Raw genomic sequence first — 10,805 nt, 5'->3', positions numbered from 1 at the left:
CCTGAAGAAAAAATAAATGCATAAAAAAAGAATACATATACAAGGGATGTTTGACAAGTAAAGAGATCTTAACATTGAGGTCATTAGTTAATATTAACTAATAGCTATTAATAGCTATTTAAGCTAATCAAATACAGAGATTAGAGAGAAATGGGTAAAAAAGAGTTTTGTGCAGTGACCAAACATTACTTTTTGAAAGGCAAAACATCACAGAAAATAAGCCAATCTGGATAATATAATAATAATAATAATTATGGCGAGTCAGCTCAATGATTAGTTGATTAGGAAACATTTTACAAGTAGTTTGGTTATTATTGGAAAGCTGATATGAGCACAAATGAAGGTAAATATCAACAACCTGTTGAGGTTGCAACTGCAGAAACAACTGAAATGGAGATGGAGGATAAAAACTTGAAAATACATGAGATAACTAAAAAAACAGACATATAAAATAAATAGATGCATCATATTTTAAATGGAACCCTAAAACCAAAGAACAGCCAATACAATGAGTTGTTACATCCAAGGAACTTACTCCAAAGAAGATGGAAGCTGTTCCACCAGCAGGAAACATGATATCCATTACCTTAACGATTGCTCATAACTTGATCTTAATTGAACAAGAGAAAAACACAGAAAGAGAGAAAGAAACAGGTAAACAGAAAAAGAGAGAAATTGTCTGGTAGAGAGTAAAATGATGACTGGACAATATTATCCATCCTTTGGCTGAACTATTTAAATAAAAAAATGATAAAATTTGATAAAAAGGAAAATTCTTTTTTACCAAGGTAATGCTCCAGCTCACTCTTCTGTGACTGCAATAGCAAAATTGATTTTGTAACAAAATTCTTGTGATTTCTCCTATTTGCCAGACCTTTGAACTATTATCTGTTCCCAAAAATAAAGAATTTACTACCTGATAAGAGAGCTACAAGAAATGAAGTTATTGCCAAATCATTAGCATATTCAGAAAACTTACATAAGCCACATTAAAATGGTGGAATTGAAAAACTTTAGTATCAATAAACTGTGTATAAACTTGAAAAGAGGTTATGTTAAAAAAATCAAAGTGATCTTTATTTTGGCACAGACACCTTAATTGTGTAAAAACATTTCTGTATTTAATGTTACATAATTTGGATTCATATAATAATACAATATTATTGTTTTGTGGCTGAGCACATATTCAATTCTATTCTTCATGTTCATAATCGATTCTATAGTCTTAATGAATTCAGTACACTTATTCAGAATGAGAACTTATCTTTTTTACAATAATTATTACATTACATATTATCACACATCTGTTTTATACCTATTAGAATCATATTCTTATATTAAATAATTTCATAAATATTTATCTTTTATACAAGTTAAAATTGATTTTTAAATTAATAATTAGATTAATTAACAATTACTATAAGAATCCACTACAAATTGCTTTTTCAGTAATGTTTTCGTATTGCTTTGGTATACGTTCAGCTGGATTTAAAAAAAAACTTATAAGATTGTAGATTAGAGTGTAAATTCACAAATACAGGGAGAGAATTTTTTTTCTCTTAAACATAACTTATTAATTTAGAAAACTGTAATGACGTAAATATACCATTAAACAGGTAATTAACTAATTAAAATTCACAAGTCTAAATTGTAGAATTAAAAATTATACACACACAAATGCTTTTTTAATTACATTAGATTAGTATAAATCTTTTGGGAGTATTTGTTTGTAGTTTAAATGTAGTTCTTGTATCCATTAATAACTTATATAGTTGTTAAGATAATAATTAATATTAATGGTTCTGCTAAGATCACTATAGTTTCATTGTTTAGTACTGCTTACCTTTTTTAGCTTCATCCTTTTTCCATTTGTTGATGCATTAAACTTATTGTACTGAATAAGTTTTGTCAATGGAGTGGTTCCGAAACACGTCAACATATGATAAAAAAATGAAGCTAAGAAAGGTATGCAGTACTAAACTTCATATGATTATAAATTTAGAAACTAAATTAATAATTTTAACTTCAGCTGAAAATTCAGCAAACTTTTACAAAGTTTTTTGCAAACCATTTATTCCAAATTGTCTCTGTTAACGTATTGTTTGGTTCTTTAGGGGTTATCATGCAACCAAATATTTATATAACAAAATAATAGAAAAGGCAAACAATAAGAAGCAGTTTGGGATTCATTAAATTACTGTCGTTATAAATTCATAATTCCACATTATTCCTCTTCTATTTCTACCATAAACTTTCGTTTTACTAATTATAAAAATAAAAATAAATAATTCAAATGTAATAGATAGATGTGCTTATTTCATCTGGAAGAAAAATACCACAAGTTTTTTGCCTTCCAGAACCATTTTAAATGATAATAGTGCAGACTACTCTTCAATTAATATATATAATAATTTGTCTATTCGGTTGAGGTTATGTGAATTGAGGATTTCAGAATTTTTTTTGGTAGTTTTTTGTGGGCAAGAATGTTTTGGTTGTTTTTTTGTGGGCAGGAATGTTTTTTTTTGTATTGCTTTGGTATACGTTCAGCAGGGTAATTTTATGGGTTTTTTAGATTTGAGGTCAGGAGACAGCAGAGGCCCGGATCGGTGGAGATCCGGGGTGGTTTTGGTTTGGGACGAACAGGAAGTCAGAAAAAGTGATCCCCCATTTAATTGTCTCTGTGAGGACTTTGAATATATTTTGTGTTCGAGACATCGATAGGCCGACTCGCCGAATGACACTTTAACTTGAGTATCCTGCATACTTCAGTGGCTTGGAATTCCATCTCCGCCCTTGAGCATCTCCCGACAAGGGGGAGACCACCGTGAGCCAGGTTGTTGTCTTACAGGTGAGTTCTGAAATATTTTAAGGAGTCCAGTCTGAGGGCAGGTAGTTTACTGACTTCTCTACGTGCAAGACCAAAGAAATTGGAGATTTTCAACGATTTTACAAATGCCTCGTTTGGTCACACAGCTGAACTGTGTAATCATCTGGTGGTAGTGTGCTTCCGCTTTGTGGACGAGAATCATAAACAAGAGTATTATCCTAAGAAGTCGGTCGGAACGACTTGTGTTAACTGCAGACGTCTTCAGAAGGACCATAAGCACTCTGTACATAGTAAGAATTGTGCGTGTTATAAGCGAGCTCTCATGATGTATTATAATTTCATATGGTTGGGTGGATCATAAAATTCGGCAATATTTGCGTAGAGAGCTTACATTACACAGATTGAACTTGGCGTGATCAACATGGGTAGGGTGTTGTATGTTGTCTTGCTGCAGCATCCTTTGTTGTATCCGGTGAACTGCCACGTTTGCCTCGTTGGAAAAGATTTTATTTTCGTTCTGTTAGGATATCTTCTGCACTGCGTAGAAAGGAACTTCATTCGACAGTTCGCAAACGATCATCACGTTGTTGTCAGTGTGGATATCAGAACTTGCATCTGTATGTGCAAGTTCATATTTTCAATATAGAGATCCTGCTGATCGTCATCTTGAGGTCTGGTATAAAATCCTACGATTCTCAGGTGCCAGAGTATTCTTTGTTTGTGCGGATGTAAACGCTAAGTCACTTTTTTTTTGCGTAGCGGCTTCACCAATGATGGCGGTGAATTAATTTAGGGATTTTTTGCACAACATAATTTGCAGGTATATAATGTACCTGGAGATTTGCCCACATAAGCAACTGCCGTTATATTTTTGTTTGGTTGATTGAATTCATTGGCAGCCATCAGTTGGCGAAGATACTGAAAAAGGGTTGTCCACAGGGCAGCGTGTCGGTCAGTTATTGTGAGTGGTGGTGGAGTTTGATTCAGTTCTGAGGCTGAGGTTGCTCAGCGGGTGTCGCATTCTGGCTTGTGTAATCTAATTATTGATGAACCCTGTTTTACAAGACATAGCATTTAAATTATCAAAACACTCACGCTTGGGCATAAGAATATCCCCATTTTGACTGCTACAAGTCACTTCCAACGCACTTTTTCATTTAATGTGGTGAGGTCTTCTTGGTGATAATCTCATAAGCCTTTTTTCTTATTACCAAGGCTCAATAGAGAGGATCTTGGATTTTTTGCAAACAAATCAGGATCTTTTGGAAGGTATTCTACTTTATTTACAGATGCGGTTTTACAATGACGCACAACTGCTCACTACTGTACCGAATCATTTAATTAACACATTTTGTAAGTAATGGATTGTTTAAATTGGACCAGTAAAATGGCCACCTCGATCTCCCAATTTCACACCAGCAGACTTTTCTTTAGGGCTTTAATGACTACATTATCTAAGTTGGCACAGAAGGAGAATGAGATGTTGCATAATGGAAGCTGGAGCTACTATTAGGAATAATAGCTGGAGCTACTATTGGACGTGCCTGGCTAAAATGGATTCGCCAAGTTGAACTATGCACTGAACAGAATGACTGTCACATTGACGAAATGCTTTAAAGAAATGTTTGCAGATTTATTTAGTAATAGTTTTGGTATTTAATAATTTTATATAATGAAAAAGAAACTTTATATAGTGGGCAAATTATCAAATGAAAGTTTAATCCGCAATGTAGTGCGGATTCTAAAGTAATATTTGCTCATAAATAAACCTTTATGTAAAGAAAAGAATTATCACTTATTTTGAAAATAAATATGGAAACAAATTTCTGTTTCGAAAAAGCATAGTTGAATGCTTGAACAGTGTTCAATATAAATATTAAATGAATTATGAAAAATACTTGATAGAGTCTGTTTTATATGTATATTCCTAGTATAAAATTTTAAAGCTCAAAAATCTCCAAACTACATCAGTTTCATTAAAATTTAAATATGGATGTTAAAATTTTATGTAAATTGGTTGAGTTGTTCTCGATTGATCAGTACTAGCTGATCTGGGTCGGATCACTTCTGAAGTCTGAATATTTTTATACAAGTTACTGTGGGACTTCAGCGTGCTCCAGAAAAAAGAAAACATGAATGCTAATCGAAAAACTGTTTAGCGCATAAGATTAATTTTTATTCAGGATTCGTACACGTATCGTTCTTATTTATTTAATAAAATAAATTGAATTGTTGAACTTGTGTAGTTTACATTAAGATACGAAACTGGTTATATTTACATGGTAAGCTTAAATTGAACTCCAAATTATAATTTTGTACATTTTTTATGAAATTATTAAAAATAATTTAGTAGATTAATCCTAGAACACAAAGGCATCATCCATCAGGCTACGTGTTGAGTGCCGGAATCAACCCCCACCCCCTTCCCATCAGTCACAGCTCCTCAAACTCCACGAACCTTCAGTGTGTGGCTGGACAGTGAAAGTCACGGATAGTTGCAGTCATTCATCCTTCCATTCTGTATCATTTTTAAATCACATCGTCTGGTGGTCTAGGCCTTTGTGTTTATGTTTCTTTTAACATTGTTTCCATAGTGTAGTGGATGAAGTTTTTGTAACTATTTCAATGGTATTTTTGAGTTTCATTGACATTATATTGGCAATTATTGTATATGTATAAACTCTGTGTTTTAGTTTTTAAGTTGTATTTTTAACATTTTGCAAAGTGGACCTTCAAGAGTTTCAAATTTTACAGTATTTAGAAGAATGTGACAATGACAATATCTCTTGACGATTGCACAAGTGAAAATTCTGACTGTGAAGAAGAGGAAATTCATACTGCTGATCCAGACTTCAATCCTGATGAAAAATATGTGATTTAACCTCAACTTAAATTTCTTATTCCTATCACTGCCATCAGAAAAATTTGGGGCATGTTTGTTACGAGCTGTAAGGATCTGTACAAGCCAGGAAGCTATGTACCACTGATGACTTTTCTGTATTATCTGGAGTTTTATTTTGATTACTTTTTATATTAGACATGTAATGTTCAGGAACAGTTTTAGACTTAATTTTATTCAACTCTGATGATTCAACATTTGGGAAAGATGATTTTATACTTAAACTAGTTTGTTCTGATTCATTTTTATTTGTATTTGATGAGCATGAAAAAGAATTTTTTACCATCTTTATACTAGATTCTTCTGGTTTAACAGTACCAGATGATTTAGTCGTATTTTTAATATCACGATTTTTAACAGATTTCAATGATTCTTGTAATTCTGTTATTTTATTGGATGTAGTTTTAATAATTTCTTTTGCCTTTTCAGTCTCTTGTCTTCCAACAACACCTAAAGTCACTTTATTACCTAGTAAATTTGGACTGATATCAGTTGATATTTCTTTCTTAACATTAATTATCGGCTCTTTATTAGAGACTTCTGTAAAATTAAAATCATCGTGATGTTCTAATGATAATAACTGATTTTTAATTTCTACATCATCAGAAAAGGATGATTTGGAATCAATATTTTTTGGTATATTACTCACAGTGGCAGATGTAGATGGCTGTGAAGAAGAATCTGTATCTGTAAACATTTTTTTATTAATATCAGAATTAGTTATACCGACTAAAGCAATGTCAGTCATAATAAACGAATCACTAACAATACTATCACGGCTTTCAATTTTACATGGTTCAGACGAATCACTACGCGCATCATTTTCTGGTATCACTTCTAATAATACCATCATTGATGATGCATTATTATTACAAGTAGAACTGCTATTTGATGATAATGATTGTGACTGCAATGTTTTTAAATTATTATTTGTTTTCAAACGGCTACCAATATTAACATTTGATGTAATATAATTGTCATTTTCAATGTCAATATAATTATTATCACTATTATTACTGTTACTGATAACATGACTACCATTATTATTCTGTAATTCATTTTGATAATAATTCATATTATTGGAGTTTGAAGCATTGTTAACAGCTGCAATCGATTCTTCATCAAATTCTTCTCCACTTTCACCTCCACCAAGTATTGCTACAGACTCTTCATATAACTGAAATAGAGAATTAAAAAAAAAATTAATAAGCGCAATTTTATAATAATAAAGAAAATCATACATTCAGTTTTTAACTGACCGGCTTAACTTATCACAATGTTGTATGGAAGAAGAAATATTCATAATGATAATATAAACATTTTTATAAATTACGCAAATGCCAGTTGTCAGAAAAAGGGGAGGCATAAACACATCTATGAGTTACATAAATCATAAGGTTTTCTTCTACTAGTTCGTGACTGTGGACTTAACTGCATTAGTATAAAATTCATCAAAACAGCACCACTGATCGAAAATTAATTTAACAATTTCTCTATAATTTCATATTATCAGTATTTTTAATTACCTAATATTTCCTTAATTTTAAATTTTTGTTAAACATATCATAACATGATATGTTTGTTTTACAAAAGTGGTAATGTGCATAAGAAAATATTTTTATCTCGTATTTTCTAATCCTAATTATTATCAGGAAAGATAAAAAATATATAGAAAATTTTGTTTTCTCTATTTTATAATTAAACAGTAATTTTACTTAAATAAAATAAATAATTTTTTCACCTATTTTTAATAACTTCTTCAATATTACAAGTCAATTTGTTTACATTGTAGTGGCATGAAAACAACTGCATATTTTTGTTTTTTTCAATATATTTTAATAATATACTCATTATTTTTATTATTCTACATTAAATGTTTGTATCTTTTAATGAAACTGCATTAATCCTAGCACTCTGATCAAGAAAACAATAGAGATTTTGCATGATTATTTAATCTTTGATTTTTTTTTATTCTCCTTCGATTTCCCCGCCCCTAGGAGCTGCATCCGCAATTAAGAATAAGCTCAGCTCCAACGCGTGCCATCATCTCAAACTACCTTGGAAGAGCACAAGGCCCCACCCAGACAGTTGGGACTCGATCTTTCTTGCATGCTATGCCTCAAATGAGGGGATCACAAAGAGCCACTGGGACTCCAGTCTTAATGCCTCACTTCTAATGAGGAATCCCAAAGGGATCCCCCTCAGGATTACAGTCTTACTTTGTCTACCCGATCATCAAAGCTGAGACACCGGAGTCTCCCACCCCTCCCAGATGAGGCTGTCCCTTACAGATACCACAGTATAGCTGTGCACATATTCATGGCACTGGTGCAAGTGGGGCCACCTTACATCCTCAACACACAGGTGCAAATCCTTGGGATCTACATGACAGACAGTGGGGTTCCTGTTTGCAGTCCCTCTTATGTGGCCGACCATACCGCAGTTAAAACAATGATGACTTTGGTCTGGGCCAAGACAAAACTTGTCCCTATGCCCTGTAACCTAACACCAAAAGCAAAGATCATCTGAGGCAAGTCAAGACACCAGCAAGCCACCCAGCCAATGCGAATAAGCATTGGCTGGGTGGCTTAGATAGTATCAGATAGTAGTTTCTCCGCAAGAAGAGATGGCACCACCAAAGTATGTTCCGACTCATAGACAGTTCTAAATGTAACTTCCTTATCAATTTTGACTCCTTTGCAGGATGCTGCAAAATTTTTCCATACAATAGTTAGTTTAATTTTTACTTCATAAACACAGAAATGCCTTTTTTAAGAGTATTAATTATTATATAATTTTAATGCTTAATAATTTTTTTTTTATCTTAAGTTTACAATTTACATTTTACCTTGGCTGCATCAACAGCAATTAAGTCTAATTTCTCAAACTAGTGTTTGTTTTATTGAGTTTAAATATATCAATTTTCTCAAAAATTTGTTACAAAGTTTTATTTGTTAATTGGCAATCTAATAAAGTTATTTAATTAAAAATAAAACCAAACTATAATAAAACTAAAACAGTTGTTTCTGACTTGCATTTTCTAAAATTTTAATGACTTTAAAAAAAAAAAATATTAGAAATGTAGTTCTAGGGAACTTTTACCATAATTATTAGGGTCAAAAAAATTTTTATTTGCGTTGTATTAATACACAGAGCAAAAAATATTTTGGGAGCTATAGTGTGAACAAAACATTTCTGGACCTATGATTATACTACTTTGTGAGAGTCAGTTTTATCATGTTTATTAATTTGGGATGTAGTCCAAGGTGTCTTAGAATTTTTAGCAAGGATTCTCAGTGGATGCAATCAAATGCTTTCTTCAAGTCAACAAATGTCATCACAATGTCTCGGCTTCAGTTTCTGTTATAATCCATTATTTGCTTGAGACTCATGATCTAGTCTGAACAGCTCCTCCAATGTCTGAAAACCCCTGGTATTTTCTAGTTCTTTCTCAAGTTGTAAACCAATCCTGTTGATGATGATTCTTCAACGAATTTTGTATGTTTTTCTAGGAGTGTTTTCTTCATCCAGATGTTGACAAGTTGTTGGAGAGCGATCTTTGCTGGTCTTCCTGCATGTTTATATCTGTAAAGGTCTGATCTTCTTCCACCGCTTTGTAATTCTTCATCTCAACCATTAGCCTTGGTAGCCTTATTACGGGAGGATTGATGTTTTCCAATGATGTTGCTATTGGGGTCCTGGTGTCCTAAGTTTAATTAAATTATGTTAAAATTTACCTCAGAAAGCAATTTTTTTTAAATGTAGTAATAAACATTAATGAAAATAATGAAACAGCTAACTGGAATTTTTAAAAAACAAAAATCATATTACTGCCACCAACAGAAAATCAAATCATTCTTAGTTACAAAAAATAAATACATTTTATGGTATGATACATAAAGTACACAAATACACACAAAATAAACCAAAATGAATTAAGCATATTTTGATACAAAATATTAAAAAAACTACATTAAAAAGAATATAAAAAAATTCATAATTCCATCTAGAAAAAAAAAATTAAGCAAAAACATCTTAAGTACCAGTGAGCAACTTAAAAAAAAATTGCAAAACTAAACAGTCCCAACTTATTACATTTTCTGAAAGAAAAAATAAGTTAAATTAAATTCAGATATTTAAATTAATAAAATTTTACATATTTAATCAATTTTACCATATTTTTACAAAAGATGTTTGAAGTGAATGCCCTGTGCATCAATGCACTATTGTGCTTGAGAGATCATACTGAGAGTCAACTGATGTAAAACATTGTCAATGCTGTTGCTCTCTTGTTGAATGTTCATTTTCAATTCACTGATAAAATCTATCCTTAAAATAACTCCCAAACGAATAAAAGTGAAGTAGAGAAATCTGGGGAATGTGATGGCCAATATTTAGACTTATGGTTTGTAAGTTCTTTTGAATTGTTTCACAGTTATTAAATAACATGATTTAAATCATGAAGAATCTTACAGCAAGATGTGTATTTTACACCACTTTGATGAGATAACTTGTGTATACATTTTTCCGGGCTGGCAGATTATTTATTAAATTTCAGTTCACATACATAACTAATATGCAATATAATACTATAAAACTGCAGATTGATGAAGTGGGATCAAAAAGTAATAAAATCTTAATTTCTATTAAAAACAATTTTCTTGTTCTTCTATACCGATAAAGTCCTCTTCTAAGTAGACGTGCAGAGATGTGACACACTTATGCCAGCGTTTCTTTCAATCCTAAACCATTTGTAGAGAAATGTTTTTACATATTCTTAAATTGACACAGTAATTTTTTCTTTATTTCAACTACTGTCACAATTTGCAGTCCTTAATCAGTCGGAACAAGATAGAGTTGCAGGGTGCCACGTCTGTATAATACTGAGGTTGCAGCACCAGTATGGTGTTATTTTTCATTACACAATCAGGAATTAATTGAGTGAGTGAGTTTGGAGCATTATCGTAGTGTCAAATTCAAGAATTATTTAACCATATTTATGGTTGTTTCTTCAGGCTGCCTCATATAAAAAGAATAAAACTGCTACTGTTTAAAAAATGGCATAAAACAAATACTGTA

The 10,805-nt window shown here is 31.7% G+C and overlaps 1 protein-coding gene across 1 annotated transcript in view; it reads right to left on the bottom strand.

Moving 5' to 3' along the window:
• Window positions 1-5,083: 5,083 nt before the first annotated feature.
• The window catches only part of LOC142332465 (uncharacterized), a 93,020-nt gene continuing 87,298 nt past the window's right edge, over window positions 5,084-10,805 (bottom strand). Inside the window, exon 30 of the mRNA XM_075378912.1 lies at window positions 5,084-6,903. Coding sequence (XP_075235027.1) covers window positions 5,767-6,903 — 1,137 coding nt within the window. The 3' untranslated portion in view covers window positions 5,084-5,766. The remainder of the gene's footprint in view (window positions 6,904-10,805) is intronic.

Source organism: Lycorma delicatula, chromosome 11, assembly GCF_047948215.1.
Source record: "Lycorma delicatula isolate Av1 chromosome 11, ASM4794821v1, whole genome shotgun sequence".
Lineage (NCBI taxonomy): Eukaryota > Metazoa > Arthropoda > Insecta > Hemiptera > Fulgoridae > Lycorma > Lycorma delicatula.
Note: the sequence above shows the minus strand (reverse complement) of the source record. Positions and strands in the feature narration are given on the sequence as shown.